Source organism: Microcaecilia unicolor, chromosome 14 (assembly GCF_901765095.1).
Source record: "Microcaecilia unicolor chromosome 14, aMicUni1.1, whole genome shotgun sequence".
NCBI classification, from domain to species: Eukaryota; Metazoa; Chordata; class Amphibia; order Gymnophiona; family Siphonopidae; genus Microcaecilia; species Microcaecilia unicolor.
In genome coordinates, this window is record NC_044044.1 from 29,060,187 (window position 1) to 29,087,464 (window position 27,278).

At 46.1% G+C, this 27,278-nt stretch overlaps 2 protein-coding genes across 2 annotated transcripts; both read left to right on the top strand.

Moving 5' to 3' along the window:
* The first annotated feature begins 1,524 nt into the window (after positions 1-1,524).
* On the top strand, positions 1,525-2,640 carry LOC115457310 (actin-like). Its single transcript, XM_030186731.1, has one exon. It carries the CDS (start codon positions 1,525-1,527, stop codon positions 2,638-2,640), a length of 1,116 nt encoding a protein of 371 aa, XP_030042591.1.
* A 4,123-nt stretch (positions 2,641-6,763) lies between these two features.
* LOC115457311 lies at positions 6,764-12,229 on the top strand. The gene is made up of 4 exons (XM_030186732.1): positions 6,764-6,803; positions 6,919-7,160; positions 11,027-11,119; positions 11,888-12,229. Exons 1-4 carry the CDS (start codon positions 6,770-6,772, stop codon positions 12,227-12,229), a joined length of 711 nt encoding a protein of 236 aa, XP_030042592.1. The 5' UTR covers positions 6,764-6,769.
* The last annotated feature ends 15,049 nt before the right edge of the window (positions 12,230-27,278 follow it).

Below are 27,278 nucleotides of genomic sequence, written 5' to 3' on the forward strand. Positions count from 1 at the left end.
GGAGGCAGCGCCGATAATTTAAATGTGCTGGACCGTGTGTGTGTGTGTGGGGGGGGGGGGGGGTTGTAGTGCCCACCCATCCAACCTGCTGGCCCACCCAAAAATTGTCTTCTGGCTACGCCACTGATCTGAACATATTCTATTATCCTGCTTTGCAAGTGAAACAAGTAACACAAAATGATATTTAGCTCTCCTAAGTTTCATTTCAATTGTGATTCTTTAATCCCACGTGAAAAAAGGATGTGAGGCTTACAACGAGATGCTGTGTCTCCTTGGACTGATTTAGCAAGCTGCAAACATGATAATAGTTTTTTTTTTATCCAATGTATTGAAGAGAAAAACTTTTTAATTGCTTCAGCTGGGATTCCTGAACGCAGAAGCGTTTCTTCCACTTTAAGGTTGGAAAGGGATGAGGTCCAACCCCAGGCTGACAAGATCTAGGTACTTTCGGCCAGTCCGCACAAGATTGCATCCAGTGTGTCATCTGTAAACTTACTAAAAAACCATTTTGCTGTCTGTTTCAGGGTTGGTCAGAATATTAAAATAATGCACCGCCTCTAAGACATACTCTCTCTGAGGTGTAGTTATCAACGCTAGCTTCCATTAGGACAGGTCATTATACCACTAATGTGATTTTAGAACAGTTTTCATTTTGTCCAATGAGACCTCGTTATTCATAATGTTTTAATGATAGCTTCTCCCTGTCTCTCACACACGCATGCACTCACATAGTCTCTCTGATAAACGTGAACAGTGTGCTTTATCTAGCAAAAAAGGTGCCGGTACTCAAATGCCAGGCCTGAGGCCATCCTTCAGGGGGTGGGGTGATCAGTAAGGGACCCACCCCACAATAGCCAGGCCCCCTGCAACCAGTCACAGAATCTATGACACGGCAGAATTGGTGTGTAGAGCCTGAGCTCTTTCATTAAAACTTGGGGTCCATGGGTCAATTTTAGCAGACAATGGAAAAGGTGCCGGTACCCCCAAGTACCCCCTCAAAAAAAGCCCTGCACGTGAACAACCTGTTCTCTCTCTCTTCTTTTCATCCCTCATTATCCCGTTGGTTGTCTCCTAATCACAGTCTGGGCTCTACCTTAGTGGAATTGTCCTGGAAATGGAAGTCATTAGGAAGATGAAAGGGAAGGGAGGGCTCACAGCCTGTGTAAGTGGGAGATGCTCTCGAATTGCATGAGATGTCCTCCAGTTGATGAGTCATGCATGATGCATGTGAGTTGGCATGTTGTGGGTTCTAGGTTGGCTTCACCAGTCTCTGCACAGGAGCTTGTCTTTCCAATTCTGTTTGATCTGGAACCATCTCGGTAGCCCCAATCTGTGCCTGCTCCATGAATCTTTTTTGTTGTACCGCAATTAAAGGCGGTCTATCAGATAAAGTAAATAAATAACTCTGTGCTTCCTGGGACTTATAAAGTGTGTTATTTAATCTAAAGTATTTTAATCCCTTACAGGAGTTGGTAATCTAGTTCCCTCACTCAGATATTTTCCGTCTAGAAGACAGCGAGAAAAATGTCACAGAAGAAGTGGGACAGGATGGGTCAGTCCACTGTAGTGATTGACAACGGCAGTGGATTCTGCCGCTCTGGGTTTGCGGAGGATGAGAAGCCTCGGTCCATCATTAGAAGCATAGCAGTATTCCCTGAAATATTAGGAAAGAAGCACTGTGAACTGAGGGCCAACCGCTCAGGAGAAGCCTCTGCAGGCAAGAGGTCCCCCGTGAAACACGGCATTGTGGTTGACTGGGATGCTATGGAAATTCTCTGGAACCATGTTTTTCTGTGTGAGCTAAGGGCCTTCCCAGAAGACCATGCAGTACTCGTAACTGACTCGCCCACGTGCCCGACTACCAACCGAGAGATGATGGCTGAGGTCTTCTTTGAAGCCTTTGACGTTCCTGCCCTCCGGGTAGCCCACACTGCCCTTCTCTCTCTCTGTTCCTATGGGCTTGTCAGTGGCTTGGTGGTGGAGGCTGGAGCTGGGGTGTGCCACACAGCCCCTGTTTACGAGGGAGAAGTCAGCAGAGAAGCCACTTACCGCTTGGACATTGCTGGGAAAGTGCTCTGTAAGTACTTGAAGCAGTTACTGACTGATGGTCACAGCTTACTCTCAAACCTTAAGAGGAGAACAGTGGCAGGAATCAAAGAGGAACTATGCTACGTCTCCTTAGACTTCAACAAAGAACTACAAGAAAAGGACCAACAGCGGAAAAAGAACTTTGAGCTGCCGGGCGGGCAACAAATTACTCTTGATCAGGAGCGGTTTCTTTGCCCCGAGCCCATGTTCAAACCAAAAATGCTTTTGAATGACTCTCCTGGGCTTCATTCCTTCACCTTCAACAGCATCCTGAAGGCCCCAGAAGCCTTCAGGTCCAAAACACTTTACCGAGTGGCCCTCTCAGGGGGTTCGACCATGTTCCCCTGCTTCCCAGAGAGAATCCGTAACGAGCTGGTGAGCCTGGCCCCAGAAGATTACAGTTTTCAGGTCATGGCGAGCCCCAAAAGGAGCAACAGCACCTGGATAGGAGGCTCCATCCTGGCCTCGCTCAGCAGCCTTCAGGGAACGATGATGACTCAAGAGGACTACAATGAACATGGGGCTGGCTACGTCCATGAGAAATTCAATTAAGCTGACAATAAAAATTAAATGAAAGTCAGGCAAGGCTCACACAAACTCTCATTTTCTTGGGGAGTGGAGGGGGGGGGGGAGGGAGGGGGTTATAGGAATGTAACTAGTTCTTTTTCAGCCTAAGTGTACAAAAAGTGGGAGAGCGACCAAGGATACCAGAAACTGGAGGATGTTTGTTAATAAACAATTTTATTGAAAATTTGAAGACTCGACACAACGTCGTGTTTCGGCCGTCAGGCCTGAATCAGGAGTCTATAAAAACATACATTTATATATAAAAAAATAGAAAAAACCGAATGTAGTACACACAAATAAGTTAGAACAATTAATTTACAAATTATATACTTTGAAATATATTGTTTTTACCGTGGGGCGTTTGAGTTCTCCGCTTGTTGGCGGATTTTCTCTCACTTTTTCAGCCTAAGTCATAAAGTTCGTTAATATAACACCCAGTGGTTTTACATTCTTGTTCATACTTTGTTGGATTAAGGAAACAAGGAGTTAAAATCATGTATATCCAGGAATTTTGCAGTAGTTTTCTGCATGGTCATATTACTACTACTACTACTTAACATTTCTAGAGCACTACTAGGGTTACGCAGCGCTGTACAAATTAACAAAGAAGGACAGTCCCTGATCAAAGGAGCTTACAATCTAATGAGCGAAATGTCAAGTTGGGGAACTCAAGATTTCCAGAATAGAGGTGTAGTGGTTAGGTGCCGAAGGCGACATTGAAGAGGTGAGCTTTGAGCAAGGCTTTGAAGATGGGCAGGGAGGGGGCTTGGCATATGGGCTCAGGGAGTTTATTCTAGGCATGGGGGTGAGGCGAGGCAGAAAGGGCGGAGCCTGGAGTTGGCGGTGGTGGAGAAGGGTACTGAAAGGAGGGATTTGTCTTGAGTGCCGAGGTTACGGGTCGGAACGTAAGGGGAGATGAGGGAAGAGAGGTAAGGAGGGGCTGCAGCTCGGGTGCATTTGTAGGTTAATAGGAGAAGCTTGAATTGTATACGGTATCTGATCGGGAGCCAGTGAAGTGACTTGAGGAGAGGGGTGATATGAGTATATCGGTCCAGGCGGAAGATAAGCCGTGAAGCAGCGTTCTGAATGGACTGAAGGGGGGGATAGATGGCCAAGTGGGAGGCCAGTGAGGAAAAGGTTGCAGTAGTCAAGGCGAGAGGTGATGAGAGAGTGGATGAGAGTTCGGGTAGTGTGCTCAGAGAGGAAAGGGCGAATTTTGCTAATGTTGAGCTCAACTTCCTTGGGCACAGCTACTTTTGAACAGGATCATATCAAGGCACATAGTCAGACTTCTTCTCAAATCTGAACCTGAGTGGTTTGCATTGAAGAACACTATAATGATTAAATTGAATAACTCCAGAAGCATGGGTTTGCCTTGCACTGGAAAACAGTTTTAAAAATGCCAGAAATCTGAGACCAGCCTTTCTGTTGTTGCCAAACGCTGCCCTCTACAGGATGGCTGATCTAGTACAATACACACTGTCAAGGTGAGTGGTTCTCAACCCCAGTCCTCAGACACACCTAACCGGTCAGGTTTTCAAGATGCCCAGAATGAATATGCATGAGATAAATTTGTCAGCAGTGGGCCAGGCGTGTCCTGAGGACTGGGTTGAAAGAATTCCTGCTCTAGATTGACATCTAAAGAAAGGAGAAACACCCCAGTATGAATCTGTAGATTTACTCTCCTGCTGAAAAATGTTCCAGTTTAACAGTACGGGGGAGAGGGAACTAGGTTCCGTCAAGTCTTTAAATACAGAGGAATCTGTTTGTGTTAATTTCTCATGATGGTTTTTGTCCACACAGAGAGACTATTTTTATAAATATTTTTCCCCTTCACCCTTATCTCTTGCTTGCATTAAAAGTGACATTGGATGGGACCACCTAGGTGGTATTCCAGGACTCCCAGTCCTTCCCCTTGTGCTTATGTTAAAGGTATCTTATGGAATATTGGCTAGATTTCTGGACATCTCTAAGGGAAGGGGAGTCCTGCACCACAATTTCTACAATGGGGGTGATAACCGAAATATCAGGATTTCAATCATGCAAGCAGGTGAGTTTGGCGGGATTCCCGCGGCACCTTTCTGCCTCTTGTGACTGAAACTGCAATATCAATGTACCACCATTGACGGCAAGAATGCTGATGGTGGAGGGAACTTTGCACCTCAATATGGGAATGATCTGAATGAGATTTTAGAATCTAGATAAATAGAGCCTGGAGGGAAGTCAAGATGTCATCTAGAAATCAGAGAAGAATAGAGCTCGAGGGAATCTCAGAAGGTCTAGTCCATCCCTCTGCCTCTAGGTGGGGTGTACTTAGGAGCCAGAGCATTCAGAGAAGATCCATCAATGTCTTCTGGTCAGCAACCAAGGAGACTAGGAAGATTTAGACACATTCCTTCTAAGGTGCCCAGGAGTTCACCACCATTCTTCCTTGGAATCCCAGAGTGCTTGTCTGCCCCTGATGATTCAAACCACAATATTGCTACATCGTGGTGGGGGACTTTGGCACATCTTAGAAGGAACCGTAGGCTTGGGGCATTCATCATGAAATAAAATAATGGGAAAATGTGATAACATTGAATAAGGTCCCAACATAGAGTCAATCAAATAATCAAGAAAGGTGGAAAGGCCATGGTATGATTCTCTGTTAATTTTGTGAGCAGAATTAGCATTTTCCATTAAAAAATCTTTATTTAAATATAATACAGTATTTATTCAGTAGAATAAAGGCAATGATGGATAGGGGGCCATATGAAGAACAGAATTGCAGGAGACAGATGGAACACAGAATTTTTCTTGCCTCACCCCTGACCCCTGGTTTCCACGCACTTCTCCCCTGCATGAATGAGGTCAAATTCTTCACTCACAAACACTGCCTAAGCCCCATTTCCCATTCCAAGCACCACTGCACATGCTAAAGACATTAATATATGGATCCAGCATCCATTCTGCTACCAGAGTGAATCCCCTGCCCCAAAGAGTTGACAATGGAGAGGTCAGCGAGCTTGCTTTTGGGTGAGTTTTCAAAAGTATTCTCATGTACCAATCACATGCAACAGGGGAGAACTGTAGTGAGAAGGATTATATATATATATATATATATATATATATATATATATATATATATATATATATATATATATATATATATTTACTGGGGTTGAATGTGACAGTTCGCATGGGAAAAGTCAAGCCTTGTTGTCACCGGTGCATGTGGTAACAGTAGTTAGCATATCTGAGTTTAAAAAAAGGTTTAGACAAGTTCCTGGAGGAAGAATCAATAGTCTGTTATTGAGATGGACACGGGGAAGCTGCTACTAATTGGGTTTCTGACAAGTACTTGCGACCTGGGGATTGGCCACTGTTGAAAGCAGGATACTGGGCTAGATGGACCATCGGTCTGACCCAGTGTGGCCAGTGGTGTTCCTAGGGGGGCTGACACCCGGGGCAGATCGCCGATGCGCCCCAACTCCCCGGATGCAGCGTGACCCCCCCCCCCCGCAAAAGGACATCCCTCTGCCTGGGTGCAAGACGCTGGGGGGTGCCGCGTGCCTGTCCGTTGTTCGTTCCATGCTCCCTCTGCCCCGGAACAGGAACAGGAGCATGGAACAAACGACAGACAGGCGCGTGCGTCACCCCCCCCCCCCAGCGTCGTGCACCCGGGGAGGACCCCCCCCAGGAACGCCACTGAGTGTGGCTATTCTTATGTTCTTACATTCTTATTAAAAAATCCTCTCCCACTGGGAGCAGGTTGACTAGGGAGGGAAAGGGAAACTTGCACCCCCTAGGTGAGATCTACTTGGGAGATAGAGAGAAGGTCCAACAATGTTCTCTGGGGAAAGAGTCTCTTCAGCTCAAAAAAGGAAATCAAAGAGATTTTGGGTATCCATTACAAAATAAAGTATGTTACAGGGAAGATGTGATATCAGGAATAAGGGCTGAAGAGGGTCCCACATCATTGACTCATTCAAATGACAAGGAAATTAGAAGCTTGGGCAAACGGAGATCCCAACCCATCGAGTTCGCGCTATGCAAAGTTTTTCTCCTTCCATTGATTTATCAACCTTCTCCGGCCGATGCAGAGAGCAAAGCTTCCGTCTGTCCGGACTCCAGGATGATCCTCGGGCTTCTCCTCAGCTTTATCTCCGGTAACTCTCAACTGCCTTATGTACCCCCCCCCCCCTCTCCTTCCCCCTGTGTAAATGTTGATAGCTTTACGGTTACGAATATCTTGACTTTTTTAATTGTCCTGTGATTTAATAGCTGTTCAGGCTGCCGTGGTGCTGACCCAGTCCGGTTCGGAAACGAAACAGGCCGGCCAGTCCCTGCAGCTCAGCTGCAAGACCTCAGGCTTTGATGTCAACGACTACTGGATGTCCTGGTTCCGGCAGCCACCCCGGGGAAGCCTGGAGTGGTTGGCAAACGTAGGGGCCAAGACCAGCGGTCGTTTCCACTCCAAAGACCTGGAGGGGCGGATCGAGGCGTGGAAGGACTACGGGACCCAGGTGTATTATCTGAATATAAGCCAGTTGCGGACGGTGGATACGGGAGTGTATTACTGCACTCGGGGAGATACCTACACGGCTCACAGTGTTGGCTTCCTCTTCCTCCCTAGAACAAAATCCTCCCTAGATATGAGGCAAGGCAATATTTCAATGGGACAACCTAGCTATGGCCTCCCCTCTCCCCTTTATGCACCAAATCCCAGCATAGGTTGTGATTTTACCAAACTAGAGTCTACATATCAGGACAGGTTTTCACTGAGCTGGCAAAGGTACAAGGGACATTTCCGAAAGGCAGCCGAGCCCTGTTTGATTCCCAGACTGCTTTTAAGCATTTTTTTTGTTGTTGTTAAATTTTTAACCGCAAGTCATTTCTCCTTCCGAGATGGTCGGTATCTTTGTCATCTGGACACCTAAACGTAATTCGTTTTGAAGTACTATTTAAGAAGTTCTGGGCTGCATCCTCCATTAAAAACATAACCACCCCAAAAAAAAAATCAAGCGAACATTTTGCACCAAATGGGTGTAAATTTCGTTTGCAAGTGCGATTGAGGTTTCCAGGTTCAGAGAAGTTTTCCCGGACCAAGAGTAGATGAGAGGGATACAAAAAAAAACAAAAAAAAAACTGCAGCCTGACCTTTCCCCAGACTGGACCTCTGCAGAATGAAAAGAAAACTAACTTTCACCTTTCTTTAAAGATCTCAGAACGCATCTAAAACTTGAGTTTGAAATTCATTTCTGTTGAGTTGGGAGCGGACCGGATGATGACCTTGCTGGGAAGTCCTTGGATCACTTTGAGGGCTAAATGAATAATAAGGGTGGCAGAAAGAAGAAGGACCAACGTGGTCGGTCCAGGGCTGGGCCGCACCTTCTCAGCGAGATGACGTCATCTCCATTGTGACGTCATCGATGAAGAGCCGGTGTTCTGTAGTGACGTCACAATGCGGGGCTTCCCTTTCTCTTCGGACTGGATGTGGAGGCAGCTGGCTGGAAACGACCGATGCTCCTGGTCCCGGGCAAGGAGTCCTGCGCTGAGACCAGGCCCAGAATGGGCAACTGCATCTGCAAGATGGCCACCAAAGGCCAAGGAGGAGGCATGGACAAGTCAACGCTGGAAGCACAGGGCAAGAGGCCCTACTCCAAGGCTTTGAAAAGACGACCTTCTTTGGTGGGTACGATTGGGAAGCTAAGAAACCCTTAAAGATGTGGTTATTTAAGTGGAATAAAAGGACAGGCAGAAATGGACGCTAATGCAAGCAAGAAATACTCCAGGGTTTTGTTTTATTTTGGATTTTTATTACCTTTATACTGGAAGTAAGGAGTTGCAGTTAGTTGATTGCCACACGGGGGCGACATTGCACTTCCCCCCAGCAAAATGATTTGAGAAATTTGTCACCAGAAGAGGAGATATTCCCATGATTGCCCTAATCAGTTGCTGAAAGGCACAGCTGCAAAACCCTTAATAGAAGAAGAAGAAGAAGAAGAAAAGTTTAAATTCAGTTTTATCTTCTTCTTAACAACCGAAGGGCTCAATCCTTTGTCCTCACCAAATTCGACTATTGCAATTCCATCTATGCTGGACTCACAGGACAAATCCCTCCTCTCAGTACCCTTCTCCACCACCGACAACTCCAGGCTCCGCTCATTCTGCCTCGCCTCACCCTATGCTTGGAACAACCTTCCTGAGCCCGTACGCCAAGCCCCCTCCCTACCCACCTTCAAATCCTTGCTCAAAGCCCACCTCTTCAATGTTGCTTTCGGTACCTAACCTTTGTACCTTTCAGGAAATCTAGACTGCCCCTATTTGACTGACTGTACATTTGTCCTTTAGATTGTAAGCTCCTTTGAGCAGGGACTGTCCTTCTATGTTAAATTGTACAGCGCTGCAATTTAGCCTTCGGCGCCTAACCGCTTGAGAAATATAGAATGCCCCAATCTATCCACCCTATCAGATTAACTGTTCACTCGTCCTCTAGATTGTTCTCTTGTCTTTTAGATTGTAAGCTCTTTGAGCAGGGACTGTCTTTCTATGTTTAAATTGTACAGCGCTGCGTAACCCTAGTAGCGCTTTAGAAATGTCAAGTAGTAGTAGTAGTCTTCTCAAAAAAATTACAAACAGCTCAAAATACTGCTGCTCGGCTTATATGTAGATCCCCTCATTCGCCAAAGCCCACTCCTCTTTTATATGAGTTACCAATATGAGATAGCCCCATCTTTGGCCATTTTCAAGTCCAAACTTAAAGCCCACCTCTTTACCACTGCTTTTGACTCCTAACCACTACTCACTTGCCCTGTCCTTCAACCTCACCTATTATTCTCTTACCCTTAATTGTTCTGTCTGTTTTCATGTCTTATCTAGATTGTAAGCTCTTTGAGCAGGGACTGTCTTTTTGTGTATGGTGTACAGCACTGCGTATGCCCTGTAGCACTATAGAAGTGATAAGTACTAGTAGTAGTAATGTAGAAGCCTGCCCTTGCAGATCAGCAACGCAGCCGTGCAGGCTTCTGTTTCTGTGAGTCTGACGTCCTGCACGTGCAGGACATCAGACTCACAGAAACAGAAGCCTGCGTGGCCGCGTTGCTGATCTGCAAGGGCAGGTTTCTACATGGAATGTTGCTAGTGGAGGAGTAGCCTAGTGGTTAGTGCAGTGGAACATGGAATGTTGCTACTATTGGAGATTCTGTTGCTACTAGTTGAGATTCTACATGGAATGTTGATACTAGTTGAGATTCTGTTGCTACTAGTTGAGATTCTACATGGAATGTTGCTACTATTTGAGATTCTACATGGAATGTTGCTATTCCACTAGCAACATTCCATATTTAGATTGTGAGCTCTTTGAGCAGGGACTGTCTTTTTGTGTGTGGTGTATAGCGCTGCGTATGCCTTGAAGTGCAATAGAAATGATAAATAGTAGTAGTAGTAGTAGTAGAATATCTTTCAAATTATGCATTTTCATTCACCAAATTCTGTTTGGTCAAGCCCCATCATATATGAATAACCTTATTGAATTATCGTAATGCTGTTTCATCAGAGAGTATCTTGGCTTACATTTCCCTATCTGTAAGAATGTGATATATAAAACAATTCACTCAGCAAATTTCTCCTATCAAGGCACCAACATTTGGAATTCTCTTCCGAAAATCAATCAAGTTTACAGATGTTTACCTAACTTTTAGAAGCCTTATAAAAACACATGCCTTCAGTCTGGCCTTTCTGAATACAAGGAACTCGATTTGAATTTTACCCACACCCTTTTCTTAATCCCGTTTCCCATCTAGTCCTGCCTAATTTTGCTCTCACCTATCCGCCCTTAATTACGTGTTTGTCTTTGAGATAGTCTAGTTCCAAGGTTACTTACTACACATGTAATAATTGTTTTATTCACTTTACTGTTTGTTTGTAAGCCGCATTGAACTTGAGTCTATTCCGGGCTAATGAGGGGTATAAACGTCAAATAAATAAATAGAAATGTCAAACTTCCTCTGTCCCCTCAACTTTGTCTTTGGATACCCCCAATGTACCCCCATAAAAATTCTGAGACCCACAGACTCCTCTGCAGTGGCCCCTGGTGGGCTTCATGGGAAAATGGGGGGGGGGGGGGTTAATGGACATCCTGTCAGACAGCTCTTGGAAGTCCCCTATAATAGAAGTACAAGGGTCCTTAATTCATTCTGATCTGTTTATTCTGAAATAGAGTCCAAATGCCTCTGCCCGCTCAGTAAATATAGACCAGTGTTGCCCCCTCCTGGATGAACTGGGAAGGAAGCAGGTGGTAGGAATCTGAAATTAAAAATACAATGTATTAAAAGTCTAGTCTTTCTATCTCAGTCCCACATTTTAAATGTTTCTTTTCCTTTTCTTTAAGGGCATTGGAAGTGTGTGTTTCAGCAATGGATTAGGGGGATCCCTGAACTATCTCCTTGCTAGTGACAAGTTTTGCAATAACCATTTTGCTAAGGTAAGATCAATGGCGCCCTCTTGTGGACATACAGCTAATTGCAACTCCTAATTATCAATCTGAAGGAGGCAAAGCTTGCATTTGTATTATTTTTTCTGTCCCTCCCCCCCTTTTCTTAATTTAACTACATCTTTAGGAGTTTGTTTGCTTTGTTTCCAAGGTTTGACGTTAAGCTGAAGAAACCCAGGTGAGGACCTTAATTGGCCATACATTTACCTCCCTGACAGTGGCGTACCAAGGGGGGGGGCGGTGGGTGCAGTCCGCCCCGGGTGCACGCCGCTGGGGGGTGCCGCGCGCCTGTCCGCTACGTTCGTTCTGTGCTCCCTCTGCCCTGGAACAGGTTACTTCCTGTTCCGGGGCAGAGGGAGCATGGAAACGAACGAAGCGGACAAGCGCGCGGCACCCCCCCCCCCAGCGGCGTGCACCCGGGGGTCTTTCGCCGGGGGGTGGGGGTGGGGAGCATGCTGCACCTGGGAGGCAGGGCGCATCGGCGATCTGCCCCAGGTGTCAGCCCCCCTAGGAACACCACTGCTCCCTGAGGGGGTCATGGTTGCTGTCCATGATTCCTCTGCATTTCTTGCAGTGTTTATATTTTTCTTTCATAGTCATGGCTTCACTCATCTCCCTGACCATTGCTAAACCAGAGTATTTCTAGATGGATTAACATCAGTCTTTCAACCAACCAACCAACATGCAGAACTAATTGTCCTTAAATCCATCTTTCCTCTCTTCTCTTCATAACCAGAAGCTTCACTTTCTCATCTTCAGGTGCAGGACATCCCTCTGGCTGCCTCAGAATGGTCCTACCATGCCTCTGACTCAATCTCTACTTCAAAGGACCCTCCCGATGCAAGTCCAAAACCCTGTGCCCTGGACACAGCCAGTCGGACCCAGGAAACGAAGGAAGAAGGGGACAGACACCCTACGGAAGAGCTCCGCGTAAGGAAGAGGGTGGAAAGGAAGTGCCGACACCACAAGTTGGGTAAAGCTTTTGACAGAGAGATGTTGAGGGAAGCTCAGTATCTATCCCTACTGGACAAAATGGACTTGGAGACGCAGGAGGACCTGGATCGCTGGTATAGTTTGGGCTCTCGAAAGTTAGTTAAGTAACCTGGGAAAAGAGAGCCAGGGCTCCAGTTGTCTACTACAGAATAAATGGACTTGAACCACTAGTAGGGCCTGGTTGTTTTCGTTTTTATCTATTTTGAAATACATCGTTGGGTGAAAATATTTGAAGGCATTACATAAGTATTGCCATACTGGGACAGACTGCAGGTTCATCAAGCCCAGCATCCTGCTTCCAACAGTGGCCAATCCAGGTCACAAGTACCTGGCAGAAACCCAATGAGTAGCAACATTCCATGTAGAACCCCAAAGAGTAGCAAGATTCTAGAATTCTAAAGAATAACAAGATTCCATGCAGAATTTCAAAGTGTAGCAACATTCCATGTAGAACCCCAAAGAGTAGCACGATTCCATTCAGAATCCCAAGTACATAAGTATTACCATACTGGGACAGGCCGAAGGTCCATCAAGCCCAGCATCTTGTTTCCAACAATGGCCAATCCAGGTCACAAGTACCTGGCAGAAACCCAATGAGTAGCAACATTCCATGTAGAACCCCAAAGAGTAGCAAGATTCTAGAATTCTAAAGAATAACAAGATTCCATGCAGAATTTCAAAGTGTAGCAACATTCCATGTAGAACCTCAAAGAGTAGCAACATTCTAGAATTCTAAAGAATAACACAATTCCATGCAGAATTTCAAAGTGTAGCAACATTCCATGTAGAACCCCAAAGAGTAGCAAGATTCCATTCAGAATCCCAAGTACATAAGTATTACCATACTGGGACAGACTGAAGGTCCATCAAGCCCAGCATCCTGTTTCCAACAATGGCCAATCCAGGTCACAAGTACCCAGCAAGATCCCAAAACATTACAATACATTTATGCTGCTTATCCTAGAAATATTTTCCCCAAGTCCAATTTAATAATGGTCTATGGACTTTTCCTTTAGGAAGCCGTCCAAAAGCTTTTTAAAACTCTGCTAAGCTAACTGCCTTTACCACATTTCAAATTCCAGAGTTTAATTACACGTTGAGTGAAGAAAAATTTCCTCCAATTCGTTTTAAATTTGTAGCTTCATCGCATGCCCCCTTGTCCTAGTATTTTTGGAAAGTGTAAACAGACGCTTCACATCTACCCGTTCAACTCCACTCATTATTTTATAGACCTCTATCATATCTCCCCTCAGCCGCCTTTTCTCCAAGCTGAAGAGCCCTAGCCGCTTTAACCTTTCCTCATAGGGCATTCCTGTCTGCACATTGGCTTTAATATCTGTCATATCCTGGAAATAGAACAGAAATCTCTCAACAGTCAATAGGTAGATTACATTTCCCAGGATGGGATGAATTTCATCAACCTCATTCACTTTCACGCTTTGCACTATTTTCAGTAATTTGGCCTATGTTAGTAGTTTTCATATCTGTTAAATTTCGTAATAGCTGGGGCCCTGTTGGAAGCTTTATTCTTACTGGCTGGTAGGGGCCGTTAGCCTGAGGCTCTGTCACTCATGGGTTCTACAAAGAGCTCCTTGACCTGAGAGCAGGGCTACGGGCTAAAGCAGTCATCCTGAACCCAGTTCTCCAGGCCTGTTGGATTTCAGGATATGCACGAGAGAGATTGGCATACCAAGGAGGCAGTGCATTCAAATCTATCCCACGCATATTCACTGTGGATAGTCTGAAAGCCTGACTGGCTGGGGGTGCCCTAAGGACTGGATTGAGAAGCACTGGGCTAAAAGGGAAGATACCTGTGTGTGAGGAAAATTTCCACATCGGGTTTTACACTAGCTCAAAGGGATGTACTGTTTTTTTTGTTGTTGTTTTTAAGTGTTCATTTCAGGCAGGACGTTACATGGGGGATTGAGAGAGTTATTGCCCATAACCCCAGCTGGTTTATTTCTGCCTCCAAAATTAAACCAGTTTAAAATTGTGGCCTCACGACTTCATTTGTAATGCTTACACGTGAACCGTAGGATTATAAAATGCAAGTGTGACACTTTTTAACACATTGCACATAAGAACATACTGGGTCAGACCAATGGTCCATCTAGCCCAGTATCCTGCTCGAAGCAGTGGCCAATCCATGTCACAGGCATCTGGCAGAAAGCCAATTAGTAGCACCATTCCATGCTACCAATCCCAGGGCAAGTAGTGGCTTCCCCCATGTCCATCTCAATCACAGATTATGGACTTTTCCTCCAGGAACTTGACCAGACTTTTTTTTAAAACCCAGATACGCTAACCGCCATCACCATATCCTCTGCCAATGAGTTCCAGAGCTTAACTGAGCAAAACAATACTTCCTCCTATTGGTTTTAAAACCAATTTCATTGAGCGTCTACGTGGAAGTGCCAACACCTCTATGTGAAAGCTGCTGGGCATTCCTGCAGCAATTTTATGAAAGGCTCTGTGTCTGCAGATCTCTTTCCAAAACACCATCCGACCTGGACATCTCAGGTCTGATCTCGATGTTCTATATAAAATGGACCTCAACTAGGAGCAGCTTAAAGGTTACTGCAGTGAGCTGAGATCCTGGGGAAGTGGGTTCAATTCCCGCTGCAGCTCCTCGTGGTCCTGGGCAGGTCACTTGACCCTCTATTACCCCAGGTACAAAAGAAAAACACCTAAGATTGTGAGCCCACTAGGGACAGAGAAAGAACCTGTATATAATGTGTACAGCGCTGCATATGCCTATCAGGGGCGTAGCCAGACAACAGATTTTGAGTGGGCCTAGGTAAGAAGTGGGTGGGCACCAAGTGGTCTTCCTCCCCCGCCCCCACCACCACCACCAAAAGAATATCTCAGTTGGCAGGAAAATGCTTCTTTCCACCTTGGCAGTCTGCAGCAGGCATGCATTGAAAACTGAGCATGCGCAGGTGCCAGTACTGTGGAGAGTAGATAGAATTTTGTTACTATCAGGGGAAAGTCTTCAGCTGACAGAGCTTGGGATCTCCACCAGCTACCGCTAAACGTGTGCTGCTGTTGGGTGGGCCTGAGCCCTAAGTGGGTGGGCCCTGGCCCACCCAGGCCCACCTGTGGCTACACCACAGAAATGATAAGTAATAGCAGTAAAATACTGACACAGATTCTGCAAAATTTGATGCTAGAATGACCCCCCTCCCCCACACCACACACACATTTGTACCAGCGTAAGAAAAGGTGTAAATCTAAACCCATACAATTAAACACACACACACACATCACAAATTTCCCCAGGCTCTACAGAACCTCCCGTCTGGAAGATACCTACCCCATTCTCGCCATCATGTGTGCTCATACGTGTGCAGCGTTTTAATTAAAGGTGCTTTACATCTGTCTACTGGCATATCGATACAAAAATGCCTTCATAAAATTACCCTCATTATTCTCATTTTCAGCATTTCGTTGAGCAATTTTAGGAAAACCTATCCTGCCAGATTCTATAATAGTGCGCCTAGAGATGCGCTCTAAAATCTAGGCGTATTCTATAACAACGCACGTAATTTAATTGGCTTAACAAGCTAATCAGTGTTGATAGCGGCGCTCAACAAGCAATAATGAGCACTAATTGGCAAATAATTAGAATTTACGCGCAGAACTGGCTAAGCGGATTCTGTAATGAACTGCGCCTAAATTGTAATGCGTGCAGTTCGAAAAGGGCATGGCTACGGGCAGGGAAATGGCTTTCCAAAAATTAGGCGCATGATTACAGAATATGACCCAGTGCACGTAAATCTCCATGCAGGAATTTAGGCCACATTTTCGTTGGTGTAAATGGAGGTGCGTAGTTTTAGGCGCTGGGATATCAACTAAGCATATTCTATATACTGTGTCTAAATCTAGGCGCTGCTTATAGAATGTGCTTAGATGGGAATGTTTATTGCGCTGATTTTTTAAAGTGCCATATGTAGAATCTGCCTTGTGGAGGGGCATAATCGAACGAGGGTGCCCGTCTATAAGGGCGCCCATCTCTAAGAACGGCCCCGTAAAGCAGCGTCCCCGACCGTATTATCGAAAACCAAGATGGGCGGCCATCTTTCGTTTCGATAATACGGTCGGGGACGGCCAAATCTCAACATTTGGATCGACTTTAAAGATGGCTGCCCTTAGAGATGGCCAACCTTGGTTTCGCCGTTAATGGAAACCGAGGACGTCCATCTCAAAAACGGCCAAATCCAAGCTATTTGGTCGTGGGTGGAGCCAGCATTTGTAGTGCACTGGTCACCCTCACATGCCAGGACACCAACCGGGCACCCTAGAGGGCACTGCAGTGGACTTCACAAATTGCTCCCAGGTGCATAGCTCCCTTACCTTGGGTGCTGAGCCCCCCAACCCCCCCCCCCCCCCAAGGTCCACCTGACAGAAGTACACTGCACCCACTACAACTGTTCCAGGGACCTGTATACTGCTGCGATGGACCTGAGTATGGCATTTGAGGCTGGCAAAAAAGTTTTTTTAACCTGTTTGTTATGGTGGGAGGGGGTTAGTGACCACTGGGGGAGTAAGGGGAGGTCATCCCCTATTCCCTCCGGTGATCATCTGCTCAGTTGAGGCATCTTTTCACGGCTTGGTCATGAAAAAAAATGGACCAAGTAAAGTCGGCCAAGTGCTCGTCAGGGGCGCCCTTCTTTTTTCCATGATTGGCCGAGGACGCCCATCTCCTAATCACGCCCCAGTCCCGCCTTTGCTACCCTGCGGACACGCCCCCGTGAACTTTGGCCGTCTCCGCGACGGAAAGCCGTCGAGGGTGTCAAAAAATCGGCTTTCGATTTTGCCGATTTGGGCGACCTTGCGAGAAGGTCACCCATCTCCCGATTTGTGTCGAAATATGGGCGCCCTTCTCCTTCGAAAATGAGCTGGATAGTGACTTAAGGTTTGCAAATATATTTCCTGACACTATTAAAATATTAAAATTAATAAGCATTGAACTGTGACTTTTTAGGTTCTGGTTGCAAAACACTTTTACTTCTGTGAACCCATTATGGGGTTCCCTTTATTAAGGTGCGCTGAAAAATGGCCTGCGGTAGTGTAGATGCGTATTTTGGGCACACGCAGAATAATCTTTAGCGCACCTGTAAAAAAAATGTCTTTTAAAAAAAATTTCTGCCGAAAATGGATGTGCGGCAAAATGAAAATTGCCGCGCGTCCATTTTGGGTATGAGACCTTACCCCTAGCGGTAAAGTCTCACGCGGTAACCGGGCGGTAATGACCTACGTGTGTCAAATGCCACTTAACGCGTGTAGCTGACGCGCGCCAGAAAATAAAAAATATTTTTCAGACGTGCGAAAAAAAACAAAATTACCGCAAGGTCCACGCGGTAGCTGGGCGGTAACTCAGAACTGGTGTGCGTTAGGCGTGCGTAAGCACTTATGCGGCTATATGTGAGCTTTGGTCAGTTGCAGAACCCCTCTGCAGTCAGATATAAATGGTAAGCTCTTTGGAGCAGGCACCTTACAGCTATGGATTGCACACTGACCGCTTACTCTTGCATTATGTTATACTCTGGACAAAAGAGAAATTAAGGGACGCAATCACAGTTTTATGAAAAGAAGTGAGAATAACTATAGAGTAGTGATAAATTGAATTAAGTTTAACACACAAGAAATTGGCAGGGAAAGCTTTTCTCTCTGTGCCAGGAATCTCTGGTGAGTTGGGCATTGCTCAGAACTTATTAAAAGTTCAACTGCTTAACCTTTAATCACCACAGAGCGACAGTTCTCCAAACTTTCAGTCTCCAGAGGGATCACTAAGTTAAACCTCGTTAATAAAAAGAGTTTACAGTAATTAATCCACAAGAGACAGGGCAGTTGCCAGAGCAGAACATAATTGTTCATTAGTTTATTCTTATGAAGACAGGTTAACTTGGTCCCTGTCTTTTCACTAGGGCTTGTTGCTTAGTATTAATCTCTCCAGAGAACAGAGAGACTTGGGTCTGGCGAATGCTGGTGACACTGGTTGGCCGTCGTGCTCCAGGTTCTCAGAACAGGATAATCCAGTTCTGGTTTTTTTTTACTCCAGGACATTCTGGGGCTCATAGTTCTGATTTCCTGTAGCATTTTCTAAGAAAAACATGACTATCCTTAAAATCTGAAGCCAGTCAGTCACCCTCCAGTTGCATCCCGAGGTGGACAGCCGGTCTGCAAAATCTATCATTGTCACCTGAAGCACTTTTCCTCATGCTGCAAAAAATACTCACCCAAGGTTTAAGCTTGGACAGCTAATTCGGTCCCACAGATATTCAGTGCTGTGCATAAACGTTTCCAACCCTCTGAATTATGCAGAATGGAGCCCAGTACTTTGCCATTTATGGGTCAATATTCAAACGCCCTGATCAGCATTATTTTTAAATGCCAGTCAGGGCATTGAAATATTTTAGATATATTTAGCATCGTTATCTGGCTGGAAAGTGCTGCCAATCATAGATGGACAGTGACCACAGCTGCCTCTGGATATAGTAACTTGGTGAACGCTAGCAGATAGAGCCCTGCATAACCCATCCAGTCTGACCAGCAAGGCGGCCAGAGTTGAATCTGGCATCCCGCACAGGTTCTGCTACACGACTAAACGCTGGCGCACTTAATCTCTGTCTCCCCTTGCCAATTTTGGGGCACGGACTGTAGAAGTCTGCCCGGCACTGGTCCTTCTTCCCAACCTCTGTAGCTGCCGTCAAAGCTCACTCCAGCTATGAGGTCATTTAAGTTTCACTTTAATTGGATTCCATCTTTGATTCATATAGGGTTAGGGTCTGTAGATGGCGCTTAAAAAATCCGTGCGGGATAAATTTCTGCCCAAGCATTTTCTATGAGCAGCGCCTAGATTTAGGCGCGGTAGATAGAATATGCTTAGTTGATATCCCAGCGCCTAAAACTACGCACCTCCATTTGCACCATGGGAAATGTGGCGTAAATAACGACACGCAGATTTAGGCGCAGAGGGCCGTATTCTATAGCAGTGCATATAAATTTTTGTAATGCCCACAAAACTCCTGTTTCCCCACCCAAAACCATGCCACCTTTTGGCTGCGCGCATTAGAATTTAGGCGCTGTGCGTTACAGAATGCGCTGTGAGTAAATTCTAATTATTGCCAATTAGTGCTCATTGATAAGTACATAAGTATTGCCATACTGGGAAAGACCAAAGGTCCATCGAGCCCAGCATCCTGTTTCTAACAGTGGCCAATCCAGGTCACAAATACCCGGCAAGATCCCCAAAATGTACAAAACATTTTATACTGCTTATCTCAGAAATAGTGGATTTTCCCCAAGTTCATTTAATAACGGTCTATGGACTTTTCCTTTAGGAAGCTGTCTAAACCTTTTTTAAACTCCGCTAAGCTAACCACCTTTTTCCCACATTCTCTGGCAACAAATTCCAGAGTTTAACTACACGTTAATGCTTGCTAAGCGCTGTTTAAAAAATGCTGATTGGCTTGTTAAGCCAATTGAGTTACGAGTGTTGTTACAGAATACCCTTGGATTTCGGCGCAGAATGCTAGGAACGATATATAGAATCCTGGGGATAATGATCCTGTTGTGTTTATCCCACACATTCTTGAATTCGGTTTTTGGGGCACAGCATTTTTGCTCTGCTAATTTAAACTGCGTAGCTAAACAGCTGGAAGGAAATTCTATAAACGGGATTAAGCGCCATGTCTATGTGTCATTGGCGCCAGTATTTGGCAGTGAAGTGCATATGTGCACGAGGCTTTGTTATACATGGCAGCACAATAACTGCTGGATTCTATATAGTGCGCCTAGAGATCCGCGCCAAAATGCAGGCGCATTCCATAACAATGCACGTAACTTAATTGGCTTCACGAGCTAATCAGCATTGATAACAGCACTTAAGCAATAATGGCAATAATTAGAATTTACTCACAGCGCATTCTGTAACGCACAGCGCCTAAATTCTAATGCATGCAGTTCAAAAGGGGTGTGGCTACATGTGGGGAAACGGGCATGGGCGTTCCCAAATTTACATGTATAGTTATAGAATATGGCCCACTGCGCACAAATGTACACGTGGGGATTTATGCTACGTTTTCATTTGAGTAAATGGAGATGTGTAGTTTTAGGCGCTGGGATACCGACTAAGCGTATTCTATATACTGCGCCTAAATCTAGGTGCCGCTTATAGAATACGCTTAGGCGAAAATGTTTACGACACGGATTTTTAGGCGCCTTATATAGAATCTGGCCCTAAATGCTATAGGAAAGAATTCCTCAAATGGCGCTCATTTATTGGCGCCAATTACACCAGGCCATTGACCCAGCATAAGTGATTGAGCCTTATCTTTGGTGTTTCAAAACAGGTTTGCACTATAATGACTTAGACACGCTATTCATGGCCGCCGAGAGACTAGGCCGGGCCTGGGGCAAGGCCGCCCCACATCCGCCCCCCCCCCCCCCCCCGCTGCTGCCGCCCCCCCATCGCTCCCCCTGCTGCCCCCGTCGCACCCCCGCCGCTTCAGTCTCCGGTCTCACCTGCCTGCCTCCACGGCTCTGGACCCCCTGCGTTCAAAGCGGCAGTCGCAGATCACCTCTCTTCTGGCCTTCCCTCCCTGTGCCCCGCCCTCGTCTGATGTAACTTCCGGTTTCCGTGAGGGTGGGACACAGGGAGGGAAGGCCCAAAGGGAGGCAATCTGTGGCTGCCGCTTCGAATGCAGGGGGCCCGGAGCCGAGGAGGCAGGCAGGTGAGACTGGGAACTGCAGCACCGGCAACCTGACCCCGGCGCCAGGCCCCCCTTGGAGGCCCGGGCCCGATGAATTTTGCCTCTCTGCCCCCCCTCTCGGCAGCCCTGACGCTATTGACTTGCTGCTAAACTCGCCCCCAGTGAGGTTATTGCATTGCTGTTAAGAAGTGCGCAGGTTTTCTTCCTGTTTTCTGGCTTCACACGCCGATGGTTAGCGTTAATAAACAATCCTGTATTTTTCCATACAGATACCCTATGCCTGTTCTTTATGCCTAAAGTATGTCCAGATTACCAGCACTATTGAGGGTAAGGATGTACATACACATGTACATGGCAGCAAAGCAGCAAAGTGCTCTTCCATAATCCTGTAAGAAAGCGAGGGGGCTCTCACTGCGTGGTATCAGGATGCCTTACCCTCCTAAGAGCTGGATTTCACTTGCATTGTACGGAGTTAGACGGAATAACCATGGTCCGTCCTGGCATTATACTGGTGGCCAGGGCCGCCGAGAGACTAGGCCAGGCCCGGGGCAAGGCCGCCCCCCCCCCAGCCGCTGCCACCCCCCCCCCGTCGCTCCCCCTGCCACCACCACCACCACCCCCCCCCCCCCCACTGCTGCAGTCCGCGGTCTCACCTGCCTGCCTCCACGGCTCCCGGGCCCCCTTCATTCAAAGCGGCAGTCGCAGATCGCCTCTCTTCTGGCCTTCCCTCCCTGTGCCCCGCCCTTGTCTGATGTAACTTCCAGTTTCCGCGAGAGCGGGACACTAGAGGGAAGGCCAGAAGAGACATGATCTGTGACTGCCGCTTTGAATGAAAGGGGCCCGGAGCCGAGGAGGCAGGCAGTTGAGACCGGGGACTGCAGCGCTGGCGGCCTGATCCCGGCCCCCCTTGGAGGCCCGGACCCGGGGAAATTTGCACCCCCTGCCCTCCCTCCTCTCGGCGGCCCTGCTGGTGGCAGTATTTCGAGACAGCCACAGAAAATTCGCAGCTAGGGCACTCATTAACACAGCAGGTGGCGCTATACAGATTAAAGCTTTTGAACATTGCACCAATTGTATTGATTCTGTGTTCCAGCAGGTCACGTTGAGCTCGCTTTGCAAAGGCCAGAGAGAAGTCTGAGCAAATAGGGTTCGAAATTCTGCTGAAAGCGAGCACGCGTTTTGCTACCGGTGCTAAACCTAGAATTGCAATGCCGGGCCGTGGCCAGGTACTGGTACTGAAATTCCGGGTTTGCAGATCCGGCTAAGGCAGAGCCGGCACTTAACTGGCTACGGGTTACCACATCAAGATAGGATTGACTTTTATACGGTTAACCTGATCCATTAACCAGTCAAGTGCCGACTCCAGCCCTGGAATGCTCCTAAAATAGTCGTTTTGAGTTTAGCACTAACAGGTTATTTTCAGAAGCGCTGATGAAAAAGACTGATGAGCCCCAAACAAGAGATATAACTGGCCGGGAGCTGTTTTCTTCTGGTTAAATCATGTTAAATATTAACCTCATGAAAACTAATACTTAACACCCTCCAACATCCTTCACTAATGTCCAGCTATCCATTTTGTCATTACTTATATAGGGGTCGATATATCCAAAGCGATTTCACCGAATTGCTTTTGTGAGGCTCTCTGCTGGATGTCAGCCCTAAACGCCGATCTTGTAGCCCTGCCAATTTTGTGGGTGATCCGGAGTCAGAGCAGGCCACTTCTGTGCCAGTATCCAGCGTTTCAACACATAAGTGAACTGGACAAGACGTAGCACAAAAAAACACAGTCCTACATAAGTACATAAGTATTGCCGTACTGGGAAAGACCAAAGGTCCATCAAGCCCAGCATCCTGTTTCCAACAGTGGCCAATCCAAGTCACAAATACCTGGCAAAAAACTTGAAGAGTAGCAACATTCCATGTAGAACCCCAAAGAGTTGCAACATTCTAGAATTCTAAAGAATAACAAGATTCCATGCAGAATTTCAAAGTGTGGCAACATTCCATGTAGAACCCCAAAGAGTAGCAAGATTCCATTCAGAATCCCAAGTACATAAGTGTTGCCATATTGGGACAGACTGAAGGTCCATCAAGCCCAACATCCTGTTTCCAAAAGTGGCCAATCCAGGTCACAAGTACCTGGCAGAAACTCAAAGAGTAGCAACATTCCGTGCAGAACCCCAAAGAATAGCAAGATTCTAGAATTCTAAAGAATAACAAGATTCCATGCAGAATTTCAAAGTGTAGCAACATTCCATTCAGAATCCCAAGTACATAAGTGTTGCCATACTGGGATAGACCGAAGGTCTATCACGCCCAGCACCTTGTGTCCAACAGTGGCCAATCCAGGTCAAAAATGCCTGGCAAGATCCCAAATAGTAGCAACATTCCATGTAGAACCCCAAAGAGTAGCAACATTCCATTCAGAATCCCAAGTACATAAGTATTGCCACACTGGGACAGACCGAAGGTCCATCAAGCCCAGCATCCTGTTTCCAACAGTGGCCAATCCAGGTCACAAAAACCTGGCAAGATCCCAGGGTCCTATCTGTACCTGGTTTCACTTATCCATTTAAGTGCTGAATATTGCACTTATCTACGTAAAACAAATAGTCACTGCACACTCCTGGATATTCAGTGTTGACGCCTGGTCCTTGCCCTGGACATATATGTCCTGCATTACTTAAAAGTCCAAGCAGTTGCAGAAAGAAAAACCATACAAAACGTAATATTATTTCAACCTGTGCCTATTTACCTCCTTCCTCACTCCCACTTATTATATCCCATAGTATAATATTTTATTTGTTACATTTGTATCCCGCATTTTCCCACCTATTTGCAGGCTCAATGTGGCTTACATAGTACCGGAGAGGCATTCGCCGGTCCGGTAGAGAAACAAATACAGGTGGTATTATGGTTGAGTAAGGAACATGGGTTTCAGTTACAATGGGAATCAAGGAGAGGAAAGATTATGTAGTGTCCATTACAAGCTTTGGTTGTGTTGTGTTGCAGAGTGCAGGCATTTATGTTGGGTCGGCGGGGTATGCCTTTTTGAACAGGTAGGGCGTTAATGATTTCCTGAAGTTTAGGTGGTCGTAGGTTGTCTTCACAACTTTTGGCAGTGCGTTCCATAATTGCGTGCTTGCATAGGAGAAGCTGGACGCATAGGTTGTTTTGTATTTAATGTTTTTTGCAGTTTGGATAGTGGAGGTTTAGGTATGTTTTAGTAAGACAAACACACACACACACGTGCAAGGCTGGGACAATCACCCCAGACTCCGTGCTTTAGGGGGGTCCTGTGCCTCTGCTGAAGCCGCTGACTAATGTCCACATTAAGATGAGCATCAGTCCAGCATCCACATTCCTATCACTTGGTAGCAGTATCACAGCTTCAGTCGCGAGGGGCAGGCAGGACCCCTGAGTTCCCCTTGCCACTGGAACTGCCATGTTGCTGCAAGGGTAGGAGTGCAGGTGGAAGACTCCCATATACTTCGGCTGAAAGTTATGGCTGTCTGGGCCCCGCCGGAGCCAAGGAGGTGAAAGACGTTATCTTCTCTGTGGCCTGGTCAGACGGAGAGCTGGGTGAGTGAGTTCAAAATGCCTAAACCTGCTCCTTCCTGATGCCTTACAACAACTTGTAGAAATGAATGAGGCTTAAATTTCCATTTTATTTTTTTCATTTCATTTTCACTTCAGTTTCATAGCTATTCCATTAGATCTTACATTATTGCTTTTTAAAATAAAGCTTTTGTTTATCTCATTTAAAGTTGTTCAATATCTGAAAGAAATGAAAACCTCTTTCATTCCTTTGGGTCTTTTTTCACTCAAATTTCTCTCTCTAAGTAGATAAAAGCAAATAGCTTGTTCATTGCAGAACAATGATTGCAGCTGTGTATTTACATGGATTTATGGTGCCATCTTGTGGCTGCTGGAAACATTACAGCTCATTTCCCTTCTCAAAGACATACATTTCTGTAATAGATGAAGCTGAGGTATTTTTATGTTTTATAATGTGGCGTTGTATTGTATTAAACAGCTTATATTCCACCTTTAGCTCAAAGGATGCAAAGCAGATTACATAGTAAGAGCAGCTTCACATTAGAAGGAATTGTCAGGCAGGGTACATAACAATGATTGTAAACGTTAACCGTAAAGCAAATACATTTTAAGTACCTTATTTGTAAACCATATTGAATGCCTTCTTCCAAGGAGAGGATTTATAAAGGGTTTTTTTGTAATAAATAAAATAAATAAAAGTGAGATGCCATCTTGTGTCTGTTTTGAAGATTGCAACTCCAAAGTAGAGGAGTGTGGTAGCCGTGTTAGTCCACTCTTAAAGGTTATCAATAGAAATCAAACAAAATAAAACATGGAAAAGAAAATAAGATGATACCTTTTTTATTGGACATAACTTAATACATTTCTTGATTAGCTTTCGAAGGTTGCCCTTCTTCGTCAGATCGGAAATAAGCAAATGTTGGTAGATGACAGTATATAGAAGTGAAACATCAAAGCATTTCCGTGACAGTCTAACAGGATGGGGGTGGATAGGTGAGAGACAGGAAGAGTCGGGTGGATGACGGACAGGGAGATATGCATGGAGACAGGGGTATAATTTATGGTTTATAATGGGCTAGAAAACCCAGATCTTTGTTAAGTCCAATGTAGAATGTGGCCATACTTTTCTATTAATAAATCAGCACTGCCATCTTGTGGCCACTCAGATTATTGCAGTATTACTAAGCGTCATTTGTTTTTGGTTTTTTGTATGTTTTGGGTTTTTTTTTCATGATTTTTGTTATCTGAATCAATGAACTATGCTTGGACCTGAAATTATTGTTGCATATGAATTGAACTTATGAAAGCATCATCTTCACGCATCTGATTACAAAACTCTTTTAGTGCACTTTTTCTCTTCCTGATGGAAGAATGCTTGGATTATTTCAGAAATGACAAACTGCCGACTATCAGTTCATATTTTTAAAATAGGTAGGAGACATGGACAAATGCGCCATTGCTCACAAGAAGTAATGCACTTCCCATTCATTAAATAACTTTAGGTTGCACTTTGATTTTAAAACTATATCTCTATATATACAATCTACTTGTACTCTAAAGCAGTGTTTCCCAAGTCTGGTCCTGGAGCGCCCTGTGCCTTGCCAGTCAGGTTTTCAGGATAGCCACAATGAATATGCATGAAAGAAATTTACATAGAATGGAAGCAGTTCATGCATATTCACTGTGGATATCCTGAAAACCAGCCTGGCAAGCGGTACTCCAGGACTGGACTTTGGAAACACTGCTCTAAAACTTTTACCCCTGGGTTCTATAAAGGTCACCCAAATTTGGCTGGACAGACGCGCACACAAAGTAATTGGTTAACGAACCTCTAACAATTGGCGTTAATTGGTACAAATTTGTATTTGCACACACATCTGTCTAAGTGTTATTCTATAACGCTGTGAACCCAAAATGTCTCATGCGCAAGCCAAAAGGGGGGTGTGGGCACGGGAGGTCAGGGTGTTGCAAAAATGTAGGCACGATGTTATGCAATTCCTGGGTTGCGTGCCCAGCTTGCACACCAGGTTTTATCGGGCGTAAATCCTTTTATCCAAAGTTGGATGCCAGAATGCATTCTAAGTGCAATTCTACAAAGGGGGGGGGGGGGGGGGGGTCAGCCCAGAATGCCCATTACAGAATAGCACATTTTTCTCAGTGCTTAAGGGGCCCTTTTACAAAGGTGCGTCAAAATGTGTCCTGCGGTAGTGTGGGCCAGCCTGGGCCCCTGTAGATTTGGCCCTGGACCCCCCTGCCAACGACCCTCTCGACCCCCCTCCCGCCGCCAACTCTTCTCTGCCGCCTACCTTTGCTGGCGGGGGACCCCAACCTCCGCCAACCGAGGTCCTCTTCTTCTGGCGCAAGACTTCGTTCTGTTTCTGTGAGCCTGATGTCCTGCACGTACAACGTGCAGGACATAAGACTCACAGAAACAGAACGAAGCCTTGCGCCGGAAGCAGAGGACCTCGGCTGACGGGGGCTGGGGTCCCCCACCAGCAAAGGTAGGCAGTGGTGGGGGAGGGTTGGTGGCAGGAGGGGGGGTCGAGAGGGTCGTCAGCAGGGAAAGGGGGTCAAAGTTAGTGGTGGTGGTGGCGCCGGGGGGGGGGTTGGCGGCGCGGGGGGAGGGTGGCTAAAATGTGCCCCCTTACCTCGGGCTCTGAACCCCCCTCCCGCCGAAGTCTGGCTACGCTCCTGGTGTGGGCACGTGTGTTGGACGCACGCTGGACCATTTCTCCACTGCATCTGGAAAAAAGGGAGTTTTGTGGGCCGGGAAAGGGACGTGCGGCAAAATTAAAACCAGCACGTGTCTATTTACAGCCTGAGCTCATAATGCTGCCCATTGACTGAGTGGTAAGGGCTCATGCGGTGACCGTCCAGCAAACTCC

Excerpts from the sequence above, each read along its gene's own strand:
- LOC115457310 (XM_030186731.1), top strand. The coding sequence starts at position 1,525 with ATGTCACAGAAGAAGTGGGACAGGATGGGTCAGTCCACTGTAGTGATT.
- LOC115457311 (XM_030186732.1), top strand. The coding sequence starts at position 6,770 with ATGATCCTCGGGCTTCTCCTCAGCTTTATCTCCG. Across the intron at positions 6,804-6,918 it reads TCTCCTCAGCTTTATCTCCG|CTGTTCAGGCTGCCGTGGTG; the intron begins GTAACTCTCAAC and ends GTGATTTAATAG. Across the intron at positions 11,120-11,887 it reads GCAATAACCATTTTGCTAAG|GTGCAGGACATCCCTCTGGC; the intron begins GTAAGATCAATG and ends TCTCATCTTCAG.